We start from the raw sequence: 20,756 nt of genomic DNA on the forward strand, positions 1-20,756 counted from the left end.
ATTACAATCTTTCTGCCAGTGGCCGTCCTTCCCGCACCCATAGCAGTTTAACTTAGCCTGGGCGGGACGATTCCCTTCCTGGTGCCATTCCCTTTTATGCTGGGCCCCTGGTTTAACCTCATGGACTTTCCCCTTGGGTTGGGGCGTCTCGATACCCCTGATATTTTTAAATGCTATCGTGAGCTGGCGGATCACCGTTTCCTCGGTGGTCTGGGGGCTACGGGGGTCAAACCAGGCCGCAGCTCGTGTTCGAATTTGGGGCAGGCAGTTTGTCATGAGACAGCGGAGCCAGTGGGCTAATTGATCTCTGTTCAGGAGTGTCCGCCCTGGCATTCCCGGGCATGCGCTCCGGTAGACTGGCCGCAGCCTGTCTGCGAAAGCCTGTGGGGACTCCCCAGGGAGCTGTACCGTTTTTCCCACCCGGGCGAACGGACTCCCATCATTTAGTCCCATGGCCTCCAATATCTCATCCATTAACTCCTCGTAATCTTTCTGCCCCCTTTTGCACTCATCTGATAAGGTTTGGAGGAGGTCACCCCCCAGAGAAAACAGCAGCACTTTTGCTTGTTCTGCTTCATCGCAGTCATTAACGCACGCTGCCTGCTCTATCTCACGGAAGTGTAAAGAGGGGTCTCCCCTCACTGTAAGCTTAGGGATATGGCTAACCATGGCCCTGAGCTGTGGGGTGCCATGCGGCACTACAAACTGGTTCTGGATGGCCCCTAGGTCCTCGCCATCGGCGGGCGGGCCGTACCTCCGTTGTCGGAGGGGGTACACTGGTCCCAGTCCTGGTCTATCTACCAGGGCTTTCTGGGTCTCCCCTAATGCTTCATCCTCCACCCCCCCTTGCTGCCAGACCTCCTGAAAACTCGGGGCTATGGGTGATGGCCGTGAAGCCTCTGGTTCCCTAACCAGTGTCGTTCTGGGAGCTGCCTGTGGGACTTCCCTGCTTGGGTTGCCGGTAAAATCCGACTGGCCCGCCTTCGGGCTAAGGAGGCATACCATGCCCTTCGCCCTCGCTAAGGCCATGCCCAAACGTTCTATTTCTTGCCTGCAGGGGCCATGATCTGCCTCTTCAAACCTCTGGGCGCAGGCCAGCTTATATGCTGCCTTTACCTCGCCTACTTTCTCCTCCTGCTCTTTTAATTCTTGCGTGAGGCTGTGGATCTTATCCATTAACCGAACCTCACTGCCTCTCGCCTCTCTGACCTGGTATTCCAGGTGTTCCATTCGACCTCTAGCGCTACTTTTGAGTTCAGCGATCTGGTATTCCAGGCGCTCTACCTTTGCCTGGTGGTCCCTTGCCATCTGCGCCCTTTCTTGGCTTATTGCCTGGAGCGCTGCTATCCCTTGCTCTTCGGCTGCTGTCTTTTCCTGCAGCTCTAGGGTCAACTGTTTAATCTTGGCTGCTCGCGCTGCTACAGCACGGTCTAGTACCATGACCTGCTTTTTAAAACACAAGAGCCAGACCGCCTTCTCAATACCTTTCTTATACTGTTTACTTGCTGTCCACTGGATGGCTGCATCTATGGGACGCTCGGCCTTTAACATATCGCCCACCCACTTTTTCGCGATATTTACCTTGCCGCACACATAGGCAGACAACCTTATCTCCATTGCGGATTCCTCCTCCGCACCACTGTCTGTCTTGTTACACACTTTCGCCTCAGCTCCTGCCTGACTCGCCATTTCTGTAAGGAGTTTCTTTTTTTTACTGTTACTCGGGCTTATAATAGGTCAGCCAGTTATGTTTTCCTGAGCTGCCCTGCCCGCAGTGCGGTTGCGAATCGCTTACCCCTTCCTGATTCTGAGCTGAGGACTTATCGAGTGGTAAGAAAGACAGACAGACAGACCAGTGGATTGGTACAAAGAAAACCAATGTTTATTAATAAGAAAACTAAAACTACAAGGTAAACAGTATAATACAGAAGATAAAGAAATCGCTCTGGATGTAATACAGTCTTACACTTATCGGGTTGAAAGAAATGGACACATCGAGGGAAAATTCTAAAATCACAAGTTTAGCAATATCCCTTAACCCCCAACCTTACACTTATGCTAGGTTGTCTTGTGGCGGCCAGAAAATTAATGCTCACCGGTGAAAACAGATGAAAAGGCCTGGCCCCTGTGCCTGCTGTTGCCGTCGACATGTGGTTGCGAGGTTTACTGAATGGCCTTCCTTCTTAGGTGCTAGCAGACAGACAGGACAGGGCCAAGAGGCGAAGAGAGAAGAGCAAGCGAGAGATACTGGGCAGCCCCAGTTATACCCTCTTGGTAACAGGTTTTTTTTTCATACCTTATCAGCTTGCTTCATTGTTTGATTTAAGCACGAAACGTAAGACAAAGGACCCCATCTCTGGCCCATTTACATTAATGGCCATTTCCTGTATCGATCTGTTCGCTAACTGCTTTACCATTGTTCCGAATGTACCTTGATGGTTCACCTTTTGTCCTGCGATCACTTCCTGCTCGAATTTTGATGTGTTGGCCGGCCATGTTGATAGCTTGCCTCAGGGCTAGAATGCAGCTGCATTGTTTAAAGAAACCTGTCTGAGACACGAAGCCTGCCAAGTTGTTGAGAATGCAATTTCAAATCTGCCGGTCCTCGGCCATTTGTCTGACTGCAGCCATTTTGAGAGACCTTGGATTTTTTAAAAACAGTCACACCAGGGTTTCTTTAATAACTCCAATAAATCTTCGGGGTGGGGGGAACATGTGAAATTTTGCGAATCCCTTCAACGGCTTATTAACAATGCTGCAATCTGATTGGTTAAGGGTTGCTTGCCCTGTTCACACAGGTCCCAGATGCCCTGTAGAGGGCGTCGTGCTGTTTGGCTCTCTAATTTAGAGGAAGTTACCATGCAGAAGCTCATAGAAAGTCTATGGGCAAGTGCAAGTTTAGCGAATGGCGGGTGCCGTTTGTTGATAGGACAATCCACGAAAGGCATGTGATGTTTGTTCACCGTATAATCCAGCCCATTGTTTCTGGTGCCAGCCTACGAATGACCAGATTTATTGAATTCAATTTCACAACTTGTCATGATGGGATTTGAACTTATAACATCTAGGTTACTAGTCAAGTACCATAACCACTGGGCGACCAAACCTTGCTGTTGTCAATCTTGGCAGAGATCTCGGCAATGATCATGCACCCTGACACTCTGTTAATAGCATAGGTGCACACTGGCAGCGTGTACTGTTAATTTTTTCCTTCCAACTTTCATTCCTTTTCTGAGGAAGATGATTCGTTCTGCAGCACGGTTTCACAGGAGCTACCAGCCCAACAGGCCATTCTTCACTTGTGAGCCTGAGTGTTAAGAGTTATTCGATTACCAGGAGTATTGCAAATGAGCCTGTTCCTGGGTTCACCCAACATCTGCACACATGCACTTTGTGACACCAGTCACTACGTAATGATCAGGAGCTTATGCAGCCAAGTAACAGTCCTACAAGAGAGGGGAATTTGCTGGATGGATTTTTGTCTCTCCCCAGCCCAGACCGACGGAGGCTAACCACAGCATTCCCATTACTGTGCTGACTGAAAACGGCAAACTCGGCACAAACCAGGGATCCTGTGTTCCTGCATTTACTCACTGAGTCACTGGGGGTGGGGGGGTCACCTACTTCTATTATTTTCTTCCTCTTTAATCCTTCCCACTGGGTGAGTTCCAACTTTTCATCACTGTCTCCATGCATTCCTATACAAGCTGGATTAGTTTTTGAACTGCCACTACATGATTGCCTGTTTTTATTTTTAAGGGCACTCTACCATAAATGACCTGACCTCCACCATTCCAATGGCATATTTCCTTGGGGCTCATGAGCTGCTGTTTGACCTTCAGTTAAAACTAAAATGCAGAGCTGGGTTCTTTTCTTTCAGTAGATCTCAGGTAAGTGCCAGAGCAGCACATGGAAATCGTTAGATGCTCCCCCGTAACCCCTTCATAGCATAACAGTGCCGACAGATTCCAGTGGGTGCTGACACTGCAGGGATCTCCCCAGAATAATTGCACTTGCAAACTTACAGTCTCACCAGGCAAGTATTTAGTGATCTTGAATTGCTCAGGGAGAACCCCAGCTGAAGTATTTAGTTCTGTGTTACTAAAACTACTCGTTAGCCCAAAAACATTTCCAAGTTCCTGCCTGGAGGTGTCAGATCACCTCCAGTCTGTACTGCACGGCAGCCAGATCAGAACAAACCTCCCAAAGAGCTTCTTTAGGAGAGCATGACTGGTCTGACCATAAAACATTAACTGGAAAGGAATTGTTTTATTTATAGCTAGTTTTGTGCTGCAGAATTGACACCAATAGGAACAGGGCAGAGATGCCTTCAAATTTGTCTCACAAAGGACCATTATTTGGACACAAGCTACACTGCCAACACCCGTTTCCCCCAGACCACATATAGCAAAGAACCATGTTAAAACATCATGGGTACATACCTGTAACTTTTTGTTTGGGGGGGTGGGGGAGAAATGTTAATGTGGTTACATTATGAGGGATGTCAGCACCTGTGACCAAATTTTCCATTTTGCACCCAATTACAGCATCACGTATTCCTAGGTCAACTAGATGCAGGGGAATGTTGTGTGTACATTGGCACATCAAACACTTCCAGGTTAGCTATGATTATGGGCTAGTGGCAGGGGAAAGCATTCTGCACACTGACATCAAGCACTCTTAAGGTCAGCTAAGACATGGTTTAAATGCAGTTAAAACTCCCTCTACAGCTCCCGTAAAAATCTCTTAACCCCAACTTAACCCTCACTGCACCAGTGAGACACCTATAGCTCAAACACTAGCCATCCTTGTGGCTTGTCAGATTGAAAGTGTACACTAATGCTGAATTATAGGTTTGGACTGTGGATTTACACACAATAGAAACTATCTCAGACAGTCCCAAATTCATTTCAGACAGAATTCTTACAAAAGCAGACTTACATACCATCAAGTCTGTAAAGGATTCAACCCCAACTCACAGATGTGAAAGGTCAGTGTGCGAATGCAACCCATCATAAAACTAAATATGCGTAATACTTCAGAGTTTAATAAGCAATTGATGAAAGTTTATGGACAGCATAAAAATAATGTTTGTATTCCAATGCCAGAAACCAAATGGTAGTTTACTTTTCACCAGCAGTGAATCATGGATACATCACCTCACTGAATCATATGTTTAGATTGCCTGAACATTCCACATCCCCCATTCATAAATGTTCTCCTCTAGAAACTTGCAGAGTGTAACTTTCCATTGGTGAAAAAGTGATGGGGGTGAGGGTTATGAGATCCAGGTGGTTGAAATGCTGAGAGGCAGTGGTAATGTATATGTAAGCAGGCTAGTGGACCTATAGATTAGTCGGCACAGGTTTAAAATGAACAAGTCTCGTAAGACTGATTCCTGGGATGGCAGGACTGTCGTCTGAGGAGAGGTTGGGTGGACTCGGCCTGTATTCACTCGAGTTTAGAAGAATGAGAGGGGATCTCATTGAAACATATAAAATTCTGACAGGGCTAGACAGACTGGATGCAGGTAGGATGTTTCCCCTGGCTGAGGGCTCCAGAACGAGGGGTCACAGTCTCAGGATACGGGGTAGGACATTTAGGACTGAGATGAGGAGAAATTTCTTCATTCAGAGGGTGAACCCGTGGAATTCTCTACCACAGAAGGCTGTGGAGGCCAAGTCACTGAATATATTTAAGAAGGAGCTAGATAGATTTCTAGACACAAAAGGCATCAAGGGGTATGGGGAGAGAGCGGGAATATGGTATTGAGATAGAGGATCAGCCATGATCATATTGAATGGCGGAGCAGGCTCGAAGGGCCGAATGTCCTACACTCCTGCTCCTATTTTCTATGTTTCTATGTTAAGACTAAAGGTTGGAAGAAACTGGGACGAGGGGAAACCATACAGAATTGAACAGTGGAAACATGAAGATGGTCAAATACTCTGCAGATGGTTTGTCGTTGTAGAGGTTTGCACAAAACTCTCCCTGAGAAAATTTAATTGGTGCAGTAAAATTCACAATAGGTTAGAGTCCAAATGGTCTGAGAGGAGTGGGCCTGATGGGTTGAATGGCCTTTTATCATTCACTGGTGGTGACCCACACCAAGGTCTCTGCAAGTGCCACTAGAAGATGCACTGGCATGTCCTGGGGGTGACTCTCTCTCGTTATTTGCCCCCTCACTGTGCTTGGTCTCCACTCAACAGGTTGGGATTGGAAATTCATCATGTGGAGAATGCAACCTTGTGTCTTATCGCTCCTAAACAACACAGTAGTATTCCGACACCGTCTCTTTCTTAAAAAGTGAAAAGATTTTAGCTTCACTTAAGTACATTCAACCCATTGCTAAACAGTAATCAAATGTACAGTATAAATAAGAACTCAACTCTCAAAATATTTTCAAACTTAATGCCCACTAATTAGTGATCAGAGCATTATATTACTCCTTAACCAGATACAAAGTATCTTCGGGGAAAAAAGACTCTCACTAAGTTTTATTGTAGCTCGTTAAACACACAAACTACTGAAAAAAAAGTCCTGGTTTCTGTAATGCAGTAGATCTTATGCACAGCTACATTATGCGATTTTGTGTTTGCTCATGAATAAACAGTCCAAATCACTGGATAAACTCAAAGCAGAGCAGGAAGTTTCAGAATCCATAATGTGGGTGGAATTCAGTTGGTTTCTCTGAAGGTCAGTCAGTGGGATTCAAAGAAAATAAAACTTACTTTGTGGAAAACACTAGATATCCCCTGGAGGGGGCTTTTAATTTAGTGACATTGATATTTACAAGAACATTCAAGAGCAACGTAAAGAGTCTCCTTTTAGTCAAGGTTAGCATACGGAGAAATTCTGCTGGTCTCCGTCACATTCTCAAGACAACAAACTGACGCGGCTGGGTTTTGTCTCTCTCTCTCGATGGTGGTTTGTCAGTTCTCAAGAAAGGCCACGTAGTCAGTTAGTCTGGCCAACTGTTGTTCATTAGGAATCTGTGGTACTGGAGGAGGCTCTGTGAAAATGACAAAAAAAAGCAAATGAATCACTTTACATATTCATGTTAACATTACCATTTATGAAGTGGGGACTCAAACAAATGTAATGGACATTTTTTTTTGGTGTTCAACTGAAACAGCCTAAGTGCAGGGAGTAGCAAACGCCCAGGATAAACAGGAAAAGGCAAATCAAATGCAAAAAGCAAGTTCCTTTTATTTTTATGCATGGTTGTCATTTGTTTTTCTTTATCCCAGCAGAAAAAATCTCCTTGCAATCATTAAATAAATTACATCTGCAAAACATCTGTTGAATGGCAATCACATGGATACAGAAGGAAAATCCATCAAGACTGCTTTATAAACATTTAATGGAAGGCTGCATTCAAGTCACATTGAAGTCACCAAGTAAACTTGAGAAGGTGTCTTTCTCATTGGATTTCTTTACAGCCAACGCATGAAATGTGATTCCAGGAAGCAAGGCAAACAAAAAAAATAAGCGTTTTGGAGATGCAATCAGATGCAGACATAACTTAAAAGGCTTTCAAGCCAAACCAGACTATTTCTGTCAGTCCGCTTTAGGGGAAATGATTTACATGCAAAGTATAAAGTAATCTTTCCATTTGCTAAAAGGCAGATACACAACTGTTTTCACACTTCCTGTTCAAATGCTGCAATTTTTAAAAAAAAGAAAAGTAGAGCAACAGCACCACCTACCTGTTTTTTTGGGTACAACCATTCGTGTTGAAGGATCCGCCTGCCAACCTTGTTCTAATACAGCTGCAATTAGAATAGAAGGGAAACTAGATTGAGCTTTGGAAAGATGGAAAAACACCATTAAAAAACACAGCAATTAGATACAGATGTAACAAGGCAAAAAATACATTTTTTTTTCCATAAGTGACTGTAGTGCTTAGACAACTCAATCATATAATTTAATTCCAGTTGTTCCCACACTTTCATATTTGTTTGTATGTAGTGTTTACTGTAGAGTTATGACACGAATGCTGAATTTTATAGATGGCAGGCGGGGCATTTTTTTTGCTTTATACAGCTATCTGGCCAATTATCAAGATTTCTTAAATCTTCTCTATACTGGAAGAAACCTGACAGACATCTGTGGAATATTTTGTAAAGCTAAAATTAACAGCACAAAAACCTTTTGTACATCAATTAAATGTGGTTAGGTGATGGCATCTTGACTGCATCTGGTCACTAACCTGACTTGTTCAACTGACATCTATTGGCTGTACATTTCAGGCAATTTTCTTTTATATATAAAAGAGCCTAAATTTTTAGTCATCACAGAAATACAATTAATCTTGTAATATGATAACAACTAGTATGTAGATGAACTATAAATACAATTGTCTGCGTCCATTAAAAGACTACACCAAATAAATTGGAATATGGCTATCTTGTGGCAACTTGTCCTGCAGCCTAGATGTTTACATAGTACCACCTAGTTCACAGGAGACCATGTATTTAGCATAACTTTCCTCCAAAGCAGTTACAGCATTGTTTGGGGTAGATTTTGGTCTCGGCCTGTTTTCCACCAGCACGCACCCAAACCAAGAGGCCTGAGGATCGATGGACATTCATCAGCTTACTTGGCGCAAGCTGCTGGCACTAGTTGTGCCTCCACGGGCAGCTCATTCGAGCAAAGACATCAATTTTGGGCTGTTTACCACGCCAGCAATAGCCCTCAGGTAAATTCTGGGGGGGCATTGCAGCGGGGGTTCGATCGTGACTCGTGAAGGCCACAGGGCCCGCCGAAGAATCATGCCCCACTCGTTGCCTGAGGTCCTTCAAAGAGTGCTATGCCCTTAATTTACATATTTAACGTGCCTAATGTCTGTTTTAGGCAGACACCCGTGAACACAGGCGAAATGCATACCAATTTCTCCCCTTGTCTCTATTGTACTGAGGCTACCATCAATGCTGCTCTGGGTTTTCCTCATTTGTTGCCATTTTACATGCTCTTCCTAGCTGCATTCCCACAGTATTGAAATCAAGACTCATGTAGCATCTTTAATCCATTGTTTCCAAAGATCTCATCTCCTTCAATCTTCCATGCCTCCTACACTGTAGTCTTTTCAAACCAATGCCTAATCACATTTAATTGACTTTGTCTTTTCTCCTAATCGTTCCAACCTTGAAGACCTGCACTATGAGCCATGGCCCTTCACCTTGGTTTCTCAATAAAAAAAAAATCTCTTGTCTGTAAAGAGGGCCAACAGGATAGCCAAGAACAGGAAGAACTGAAGGTGTAACATGTGGCAGGAGAAGGGAGCATGCTGCACAGAATCAAGACTACAACGTTGTAGCTCTATTTCCAAATGGCGTTCGGGTTCAGCAACATTCCACACAAGAAGCAGGGCCTGACAATTAGTGTGTGTGTATATGTGCGCAAGAGGGAGGGAGCACGAAAGCTGGGGGAGGTCGAAAGCTGGGGAGCAGGGGGGAGGGAAGGAGACACACAGAGACAAAGAATGAAAGGCTGGTCATCTGATTGAAGAGTTCAGATTTGTATAACCAAATGCAGAATCAAATCTGTAGATGTCCAATTAGATATCTTGAAGCTAAAAAGGGCAAGCTAAGCTTCTAATGGCATAAATGATTTCAATGTCATAAGGACTTCCTCAGGATTAAAGCAAGAAGTTAATGCACAAAATTCCAATAAAAACCTCAGCCTGAAAATGATGCTGAGATATATTATTGTATGAACAATTAATGTATGTGTTTGAAATTCATTTAACAGCTTTTTTTTTAAATGGAGTCGCTAACGTGTATATTTTTAATAAATCTCAACTGGATTAAAGAACTAAATTCACAGGTGTTGAATGATTTGTACATTATCACAAAGCATAACTTCCAGACTCGTGTCTCTCTGCGAGGACAGCACATGCTGTTCACGACAACATGCGATGTAACACCAAGTTTGGCATGAGATACTGTAGTTTTTATAAAAGCCTCAAACTCTATAAACCCAGAGACCATTTATCTGGCACAGCTGGCTTTTACGGCCTCAATGTACCTCACAGTGCTCTACTGCACAATTAATTTAAATGGTTGCAACTCTGCAACCAGTGCAGCAATTACATTTCACACACTGGAGATTAAATTCTGCTCCAATCTTCACCCAAATTTTCTTTAACAGTGGATTGAAAGCTGAGCTGAAGCTTTATTTTGCATTTTATTTAATATGATTTTATCGTATCCGTAAGAGCATCAGTCACATTTGATACACAGTTTATATTAAAAAAAGAAAAACATATCTGGTCCAAAGCATCTGGAGCATGTTAGATTTTTACACATACAAATACTTGAAAATGTTGAGAGTCACGCAATGTTTCGGATCCGAGCCCGGATGCATGAAGCAGTTCTTGTGGAACTGGAGTTCACGACCAGCAGCAATGGCAAAATAATCATTTTAAAATGCCTACTTTTGTACATAACTATATTTGGTCATGTGTCTTAGAAATCAGTAAAAATGCTACCTTTAACAGCATCTTCTACTGGAAGCCCCACAAAGGCTGCGAGATCATCGGCGCTAATCGAGGTGTACGCTTGAGCAACGAGACCAAAGGCACGTCGTCTTGTAGCATCTTAAAAAGAATGAATTGAACTGCTGCGAGACTGGTAAATCAGCTACAAACCTACACTGACTACCTTTCAGCAAACACCTGTTTGGTATTATTTTTAAAATATAGTACAATGAACCAATGTGACGTGAATATCATAACGCAACTTATCCACTCAAGCAAAAGATGCTTGGGAAAGCTGTGAAAGGAGTGACTCAAAGGCAACAGAATTTACACAGGGAAGATTCTGTACTCATTCCACAGCTGATCTGCAGGAGAAGCAAACCTATCAGAGCACCATCAATGAGACAACATTTCCATGATGAGTAGACTTTGTGTCACGTTAGAATGCATAAAGTCTAACATAGCTCCTTCAAAAACAGAAAGGTCCCTGGACTTTTACAATAGTACTTCCACGAAGTGCATGCAAACATACACAGTATGCTAGTGCTGTGTGGGTATCAAACTAATCCTTGGTATCTTTCCAAGGATTGTAACCTAATCTCTATAAAAAAAATCTATAATGTGGCTCTTGGGATAGGACATATTGAACATAAGATTCGTAGAGTCAATAGGAACCTGCAAAACATGCATATGATGAACATGGTTAACTGGGAGAAATTTTATGGAGTTGAGCATTTTTTGCAGACAGGAGTCTTTATGTTGGATTCAACTAGAATAAAATTAAACACAAGCTACAACATTTCGTCAGCATTACAAATTGAGGCATTCTTCCGAAAGAGCTGGGTTTTTAAGAGGGAAAGTTTGTTGATACCTTGGATCAGCTACGAAAAAAGGTTAAAAACCAAATCCGCTTTTGGTTGGAGGCACAACAGCTGAGGCAGCTGAATAGTAAAACATTCCTTGCCCCTTAAATTCATAAAACCAATACAGAACAGATGACAAATAATGAACTCCAAACTGGGACAAGGGGGGAGGGAAGGAGAAGGAAATAAGCGGGACCAGATCGAAAAAGTCTTTGATTTTTAGCTGTTCTCACACTCTCGCTAAAACATTCTTGATTTTGTAAAATATGTCATTCCAATAGTTCTGCTCAGGTTGTTCTAATTTGTGACAATGAGTTTGGAGTGAATTGAAGGAGTTGGTATAGTCAAAATTAAAACTGGAAGATACTACAATTCTTCCACTTTAGACTAGAAGTGAGTCTGAAACGAGACATCTTCCAACCAATTGTGCTATCATTCTCAGCTTGGCTCAGTTGGATGGATGCGTGCTCGCATTTTCAGTCATAAGGTCATGGGATCAAGCCCTGACTCCAAAACCTGAGCATATAATCTAGGCTGACACTTCAGCGTGGTATTGAGAGAGTGCTGCACTGTCAGAGGTGCTGTCTTTCAAATGAGACATTAAAGTGGGCCCCTCCCAAGGCCTGTTCTGGTGGATATAAAAGATCTCATAGTATGCTACAGCAAAGGAGGTGGCCGTTCGGCCCATCGTGCCTGTGCCGGCTCTTTGAAAGAGCTATCCAATTAGTCCCACTCCTTTCAGGATTATCTCATTCTCTTTTGAAAGTTACTAATGAATTTGCTCCCACCACCCTTTCAGCCAGTTCATTCCAGATCATAACAAATCTGTGTAAAAAAATGTTTCCTCATGTCACCTCTGGTTCTTTTGCCAATCACTCTAAATCTGTGTCCTCTGATTACTGACCCTTCTGCCAGTGAAAACAGTTTCTCCCTATCTACTCTATTAAAACCCTTCATAACCTATTCTCTAAGGAGAACAATCCCAGCTTCTCTAGTCTCTCCACATAACTGGTGTTGCTCATCCCTGGTACCATCCCAGTAAATCTCCTCTGCACTCTCTCCAAGGCCTTGACATCCTTCCTAAAGTGTGGTGCCCAGAATTTGACAATACTTCAGCTGAAGACTAACCAGTGTTTTGTAAAGGTTTAATATAACTTCCTTGCTTTTATTCTCTATGCCTCTATTTATAAGGCCCAAGATCCCCTATGCTTTTTTTTAAAAAACAGCCTTATCAACTTGTCCTGCTACCTTCAAAGATCCAGGGAGCTCTAGCTTTGGATGTCCTTCCTTTCCCCTGTATGGGAATGTGTACTCTGTACCCAAACCATCTCCTCCTGGATGGCCTTCCATTGTTGAATTACTGTTTTGCCTGCCAATTTTTGGTTCCAATCCACCTGGGCACGATCCCTTTTTAACTCACTGAAATTAGCTCTCCTCCAATTAAGTATTTTTACGCTTGATTGTTCCTTATCCTTTTCCATAACTATTCTAAACCTAATGATATTATCATCACTGTTCTCCAAATGCTCCCCGACTGAAACATGCTCCACTTGCCGCAATCCACTAGCTGGATTGCTCTTGCATAGAGCTGGCGCGGACTTGATGGGCCAAACGACCTCCTTCCGTACTGTAACCTTCTATGATTCTACTGCATTCCCCAGATCCAGCACTGTTTCCTTCCTCATTGGGCTGGAAACAAACTGATCAAGAAATTTCTCTTGAATACATTTCAGGAATTCCTCCCCCTTTGCCCTTTACACTGTTACTGTCCCAGTCTACATCGGGATAATTGAAGTCCCCCATGATCACTACTCCATAGTTCTTGCATCTTTCTGTAATTTGCCTGCAAATTTGCTCCTTTATCTCCTTCCCACTATGTGGTGGCCTATAGCATACAAGTAGTGTAATAGCTCCTCAATTCTAACCAAATAGATTCTGTCTTTGGCCCCTCAACTACACCATCCCTTTCCAGTGCCATAATAGTTTAGTTAATCAATACTGCCACCACCCCCCCCTTCTTTCCTTCGCTATCTTTCCTGAATACCTTGTAGCCAGGAATATTAAGTACCCAATTCTCCCCTTCTTTGAGCCAGATCTCTGTTATTGCCACTACATCATAGTCCCATGTACCTGGAGCTCACCAACCTTATTTACCACGCTACGTGCATTTACTCACATGCTCTCCAAACTCATCTCTACTGCCTCGCATTTGCCCCGTTTGATCCCTCCTATTTCTGAACTATTCTTTACTCTAGTGCCCAGGCCTCTGTGGATCTTGTTTCTCCTTTCTAATGTTTCATCCTGGTGCCCATCCCCCTGCCAAATTAGTTTAAACCCTCCCCACGAGGACAGTCCTAGCTCTGTTGAGGTGCAACCCGTCCATCTTGAACAGGCCCCTTCTGCCCCAGAACTGGTCCCAATGCCCCAGGAATCTGAAGCCCTCCCTCCTCATCATTTCTCCAGCCACACATTAACCTGTCTTATCCTACTTTTCCTATACTCAGCACGTGGCACTGGGAGTAATCCAGAGATTACTACCTTTGAGGTCCTGCTCTTTAATTTCCTCCCTTGCTCCTTAAACTCTGACTGCAGGACTTCAACCCTTTTCCTTCCTAGGTCATTGGTTCCCACATGGACCATGACTTCTGGCTGTTCCCCTTCCTCCCTCAAAATGTTTTCCACCCTCTAAGTGATGTCCTTTACCCTGGCACCAGGGAGGAAACAAACCATACGGACCCACATCGGCGGTTGCAGAAACGCCCGTCTATCCCCGACTATCGAATCCCCTCTCTCAACTGAATTGCCAGACTTTCTTGTGCCTCTCATGCAGCTGAGTCTCCCAGTGGTGCTGTGGATTTGCCTCTGACTGCACTCCCCCAAGGTGTCGACACCCTCACTAGTATTCAACACTGAATATCGGTTTGAGAGTGCCACACTCCCAGGGGACTCCTGCACTGCCTGCCTGTTCATTCTAGTCTGTCTGGTGGTCACCCACACTCTCTCGTCCTGAACTCTCTGTAGCTGTGGGGTGACACCTCCTGAAACGTACTATCCACGAAACTCTCAGCTTTCCATATGCACTGTAGTGACGCAAGCCGCCCTTCAAGCTCAGAAACTCTGAGCTCGAGCAGTTGGCGGCACTTTCTGCACATAGTTTTCCAGGACACACAAAGAGTTCTGGACTTCCCACATGGTACAAGATGTGCATGTGACAGGCCCCAGCTGTCCTCCCATGTTAACTAACAGTTATTTAAAACTGTTTTTTTGCTTTAAGGCTATTTAACTGTTTAGTTAGCACTAAAACTCTTAATCACTAAAAGCACTAACCAATAACAACGCTGACCAATAAACTAAATACTTTAACTTAACACTAACCATCAACAACACTTAGCCAACAAACTAAATACTTGTGTAACTTACTCTCACCGCTCCGCCTTGTGTTGTCATTTAAAAAAAAATTTCTGCCTGTTTGACTCACCGCCTCCTCTGCTCCTTTACACTGGGCCGCTGGGTGGGGGGATTCCCGCTCTCTCTCTGGGTTGCTCTTTTTCCGCTGCTCCTTTCTACTGGGCCACTGGGGAAGATTCCCACACTATGGCACTATTCAAATAAAAGACGGTTTCCCGGCCAACATTTATCCCTCAATCAACACTATCAAAAACAGATTAAGAGGTCACTTATTTCATTTGCTGATTGTGGGATGTTGCTGTGCACAAGTTGGCTGCTGTATTTGTCTACGAAACGGACTACATTTCAAAAGTGATTCATCGGTTGTGAAGCACTATGGGAGGTCCACAAGATGCGAAACACACTATATAAATGCAAGTTCTTTCTATCCTTCTTCTATATCACAGTGTCTGCTTCAACCACTTGGGGTCTTCTCTAAAACCGCATCAGGAGAATCTGACACCTTGAACGGCAAAAAGTGTTGTGCTGCAAATCTGACTTGAAATTCATCTTGAATTAAAATGCCCCAAACGGGTAGGGGAGAATTACTCTGCTACTTTTAATATAAAGGTGTTGCAGGCTTCTGAGGAGGGAAACATAGCAGCAGAGTGTGAGCTCAGTGTGGGGCTGGCAAAAGAAGGGCAAAATCCTCACAAGTCCTTCCAGGAGCCTGATCCAAAGGGAAAGAGACCTGAATTAGAAAATTTGCTGCACTGAGTGCCAATGATACGTGACAAGTCATGCCCCGTGCCATGGAAATGAAGCCAACAGGTTGGAAAGTCTGCCCAACCTGAGTGTTTAAAACTTAAGAGGAACAGGCTGTATTTACTCACTCATTGAACCACACATTGCCACCCAAAAATGGGCTGAGTGCCTTGGCTTTGGCCTTGACAAATGATTCTGCTTTTGTGTGTGAAGTAATAGTGAAGGCAACTTCCAGGTATTCTAGTGTGAGTTGTCTGAAACAAGAGAGTGAAATGTATGCTGATTTACAGCACTGTTGAGCTGTTTTTCATGTTCCAAAAAACAGGGAGGGTTGCTTGATAGAAGCGGTCAGTTTTACAGAGGGTGCATATATATGTCAGTGTCTTCTTTTTTAAAAGAATCAACAGTAGTCATTTTAAAAGCAGCACATTTTTTTTATATTTGTTCCCTGGGTGTGGGCGACAGTAGCAAGGCCACATTTATTACCCATCTCTAATTGCCCTGAGAAGGTGGTGGATCTGCATGACATGCTGTCAAACTTGAAAGGATGGGCCTGAAACAGGCTTCGACTTGCTACACTCTCCTGTTTAAACTGCCAACTGTACATTAATAGAAAGACTTGCATTTATATAGCGCCTTTCACGACCTCAGGACGTCCCAATGCACTTTACAACCAATGAAGTACTTTTGAAGTGTAGTCACTGTTGTAATGTAGGAAACGCAGCAGCCAATTTGTGCACAGCAAGGCCCCACAAACATCAATAAGGTCATGACCAGATAATCTTTTTTTTAAAGTGATGTTGGTGCATGGATAAATATTGGCCAGGACACCGAGGAGAACCTCTTCGAATAGTGCCATGGGATCTTTTACGTCCACCTGAGAGGGCAGACGGGGCTACGGTTTAACATCTCATCTGAAAGACAGCATCTCCGATAATGCAGCACTCCCTCAGTACTGCACTGGAGTCTCAGCCTGCATTATGTGCTCAAGTCTCTGGAGTGGCAGAGGCAACTGAGCCACAGCTGACAAACTGTATTTGCGTGGTGACCTTTGACTGATCGATATAGACTTGTGTAACTCACTCCACAAAATCTGTCATTCCTTGACATGGATACTGGAGGGACTCTAGGTCAGACACACACACACTGGTGCAGATACACTCATTCTGGTTACAGCCTGAAATTCAACCCTTCTGGTCTACAATCTGAGCGACCACAATGACTCTGAATCAGTCTGATAATCCCTTAATTCCCTTGACAGCTGGACCTGCTTATTGAAAACTAAGAAAGTCACCCTCCAATAGCACAGAAGTTATATACAAAAACAAAGGTCAGAAAGAGACTGGCTGATCCATCAAGCCTGACTAATACTGTCATATTGTATCTTGAGCACACCACGACAACAAACCCTAGGCCAATTTAGGGAAAGAAAAATACCCTGGGAAATTCATCTCTGACGCCCGGAGCTGATCAAAGTGACTAGGAGACACATACCCAAATGCCCCTTCTACCTTCTACACAAAAAGTCAATGCAACGCTTGCTGTTAGAAGCATGATGCATCCTCTATTGTAAGAAATCATAACATTTCTCTCAAGGAGCAGGTGGGTAAAACACCTATGGTATAGATAACAACCAGAACAGATAACGCAATTTCTACTTTAAACTGGGGACTATCAGGCAATCTGGATGCCTTTCCTTGAGACCTTTAAGAATGGCTTCCCGCGCCCCCCCCGAACCCCACTCCCATGAATTCCAAAATCCATCATAAAAGCAACTGAGATGCACAACTGTGCTGTTCAGATAAAAAAAACCACCAACTGCAAGCCCTGAAATGGCCAGTGACCAAATCCAAGACACTGCCCGTTCTCTTTACTGAACTGTCCTCCCTGGGCCACAGGTATCAAGATGTCTCAACCTCCTGCCAAACATGAACTTTGCCAACAAAGTTGATACAAACATACAACATAATTAATATCAATGTATGACCCTTCAATACCATCCTGACAGTGACTGAACTCAATAAGTAAAATATTTAGCTTTGATTTTCCTATTTCTGTTTCTTGGGAAATGATAAAAACATTTGGAAAAATAAATGTTAAAAGGACAAGACAGAACGAATGCTCACAGTCAATTAATCAACAAAAATCGTAACTATGCAAACCTCTTAAAAGAAAATCGCCTAATCAATTGGTTAAACATCTTCTGTAAGGCGGCTGATTGCTTAGCTACTTAAAGCCGTTACGTAACTGAGGCACATAGAGCAGGAAGGTCCCAGATTCAATAGCCAGTCTGTACTGATTTAGTAGATCTTAAAAGGGATGCTGGTAAAGTCACTATAATTAGCTTTAGCATCCAGAGTTAGGGAGTGGCAAAATAGGTCAGGGTTCTAGCAAACCCTGCTGGACATGTTCACGTGTTGAAGTGAGGTCTTTGACTATAATGCCCGCAGTGGCTGAATAGCTTGTACACACTCAATGTTTAGACTTCCACATAAACAATTACCACTTGGGTGATGCATGGGAGGATACCAAGTGACCATGGAATAGTACCCTGAAAGGGAAGCAAAGGTATTAAGAGAAGAGGAAGGAATGGGAAGAACAATTGGTGGGAAAAATATTACTTTACATCTTATTTACAGTACAACACAATCTCAGTTCCTACAGATGTAGTCTGAGTGTGTGTAAACCTCCTGCAGGGATCTATAAAACATTCACTGTGGTTACAGCATGCTATATCCATTTTCTGACTACTTCAGACTGCTTTTATACTATTAGAAAAAACTGAAATAACCCCAATCCAATGCAAAACTGAGCAGAAAGTAGAAATGGTTTGCTGGGGGGTGAAATCAGGCAACCAAAAGGAGAAGGAAGTATACCTGTTAGTGGCGGTACAGAGTAACTAAGAGTTTAGCTTGATTACCTTCGGGGATTAGGAAGAACTTTTGCAGACTTTCCCCTTGGGAGATAAACTAAGTGCGGTATAATATATGAAATCGTAGACTGATGGACCAAAAGGGCTTTTCTCATTCCGTATTTCCTTATTTAAGTCTCTACAGCGCTGGATCCATTGGATAATTCACAGAGAAGACATCCTGAACATGCCAGATCCACTCCACAGCACATGGAATCCACCCGAAGCAGCCCGGGATCTACTCCATAGCGCGCAGGGAAGCCACTTTGAGCAGCACCAGATCCACTCCACAGCATGAAGTGAAGCCACCAGGTGCAGATTCACATTCTGCAGCACAAAGTCAAGCCAATCCGCAAAGTGTCAACTCTATTCCACAGTGCAAAAGGGAGAGAGAAAACAGGGAACTATAGTCCAGTTAACCTGACATCAGTAGTAGGGAAAATGCTAGATTCTATTATTAAGGACATAGTAACAGGGCACTTAGAAAATCATAAATGATTAGGCAGAGTAAGCATGGTTTTATAAAAGGGAAATCACGTTTGACAAATCTATTAGAGTTTTTTGAGGGTGTAACTAGCAGGGTGGATCAAAGGGAACCAGTGGATGTCGTATATTTAGATTTTCAAAAGGCATTCGATAAGGTGCCACATAAGGGGTTGTTACACAAGATTAGGGCTCATGGGATTGGGGGTAATATATTAACATGGATCGAGGATTGGTTAACGGACAGAAAACGTGGTGTATGAATAAATGGGTCATTTTCAGGCTGTAGCTAGTGGAGTGCCGCAGGGATCAGCTATTTACAATCTATATTAATAACTTAGATGAAGAGACCGAGTGTAATGTATCCAAGTTAGCTGGCGATACAAAGCTAAGTGGAAAAGTAAGCTGTGAGGAGGACGCAAAGAGTCTGCAAAGGGATATCCGCAGGTTAAGTGAGTGGGCAAAAAGGTGGGGGATGGAGTATAATTTGGGGAAATGTGAGGTTATTCACTTTGGTAGGAAAAATGGAAAAACAGAATAATTTTTAAATGGTGAGAAACTATTAAATGTTGGTGTTCAGAGGAATTTAGGTGTCCTCATACACAAAACACAATGTTAACATGCAGGTACAGCAAGCAATTCGAAAGGCAAATGGAATGATGGCCTTTATTGCAAGGGGGTTGAAGTACAAGAGTAAGGAAGTTTTGCTGCAATTGTACAGGGCTTTGGTGAGACCACACCTGGAGTACTGTGTACAGTTTTAGTCTCCTTACCTAAGGAAAGATATACTTGCCTTAGAGGCAGTGCAAGGAAGGTAGTTTTGATTGATTCCTCGAGTTTAGAAGAATGAGAGGTGATCTCATTGAAACATAAAAGATTCTAAGAGGGCTTGACAGGGTAGGTGCTGAGAGGATGTTTCCCCTGGCTGCAGAGTTTAGAACTAGGGAACATAGTTTCAGGATAAGGGGTCGGACATTTAGGACTGAGATGAGGAGGAATTTCTTCACTCAGAGGGTCATGAATATTTGGAATTCTCTACCCCAGAGGGCTGTGGATGCTCAGTCTTTAAGTATATTCAAGGCTGAGATCGATAGATTTTTGGACACTAAGGGAATCAAAGAATATGGGGATCGGGTGAGAAAGTGGAGTTGAGGTCGAAGATCAGCCATGATCTTATTGAATGGTGGAGCAGGCTCGAGGAGCTGTACGGCCTACTCCTGCTCCTATTTCTTATGTAAGCTACTCTGAGCGACACTAGGTCGATTCTACAAAGTGCTCAAAAGTTGCTCAGAGCCTAGTTGACAGTTCCTCAAAGCCAGATTTGCAGTTTAGAATCAGAAAAACTGTCAAAGCTCAGTTTACAGACTATTTCTCTTCTCCATCCTCCCTCCACTGCTATGGACATATCCTGCTTCCTCAAACTGCAGATCACACAATCCCCCTCAAAATACTTTAATTCTGAAGCACAGAGAAGGAGCATACCTCTCAGTTCCTCCATGATAGGCTGGATGGTATCAGACCATTGATGTGAGCTAATCACTGTGTAAATTCCAGGGAAGTCCCTTTGCCAGATACGCTGTCCCACAGACCAAACTGCTCCCAGCTCAGGATTAGCCTACAACATAGAAGAGAACAAACTATCACTGAAATAACAAAAAATTATGAGTTCAGCTGTTAATGTTGGTGATAAGTGTGGGAAAATATTTACTTGGCCTGGAACTGCCTTGTCAAATTGAGGAGACTTTCTGAGATTGAGTAATGCAGGAAGTCACTCCATTAGTCTATATAAAAGAAATCTTATGAAATGGCAGAGATACTGCTGTCGCCCAACATTTGAACTGGATTTAACTGACCACTTTTTACAATG

At 43.4% G+C, this 20,756-nt stretch overlaps 1 protein-coding gene across 4 annotated transcripts in view; it reads right to left on the reverse strand.

Moving 5' to 3' along the window:
- Positions 1–6,731: 6,731 nt before the first annotated feature.
- The window catches only part of cops8 (COP9 signalosome subunit 8), a 40,864-nt gene continuing 26,839 nt past the window's right edge, over positions 6,732–20,756 (reverse strand). For 2 of the 4 annotated variants that reach the window (XM_067987923.1, XM_067987921.1), the window contains 4 exons: positions 20,372–20,504; positions 10,493–10,600; positions 7,710–7,772; positions 6,732–7,012 (listed from right to left, as the gene is read on the reverse strand). In XM_067987923.1, coding sequence (XP_067844024.1) covers positions 6,933–7,012; positions 7,710–7,772; positions 10,493–10,600; positions 20,372–20,504 — 384 coding nt within the window. In that variant the 3' untranslated portion in view covers positions 6,732–6,932. Of the gene's footprint in view, positions 7,013–7,709; positions 7,806–10,492; positions 10,601–20,371; positions 20,505–20,756 lie in introns of all 4 variants that reach the window. The other 2 variants (XM_067987922.1, XM_067987920.1) reach the window with 1 other exon arrangement.

This window comes from Heptranchias perlo, chromosome 7 (genome assembly GCF_035084215.1).
Source record: "Heptranchias perlo isolate sHepPer1 chromosome 7, sHepPer1.hap1, whole genome shotgun sequence".
Classification (NCBI taxonomy): Eukaryota; Metazoa; Chordata; class Chondrichthyes; order Hexanchiformes; family Hexanchidae; genus Heptranchias; species Heptranchias perlo.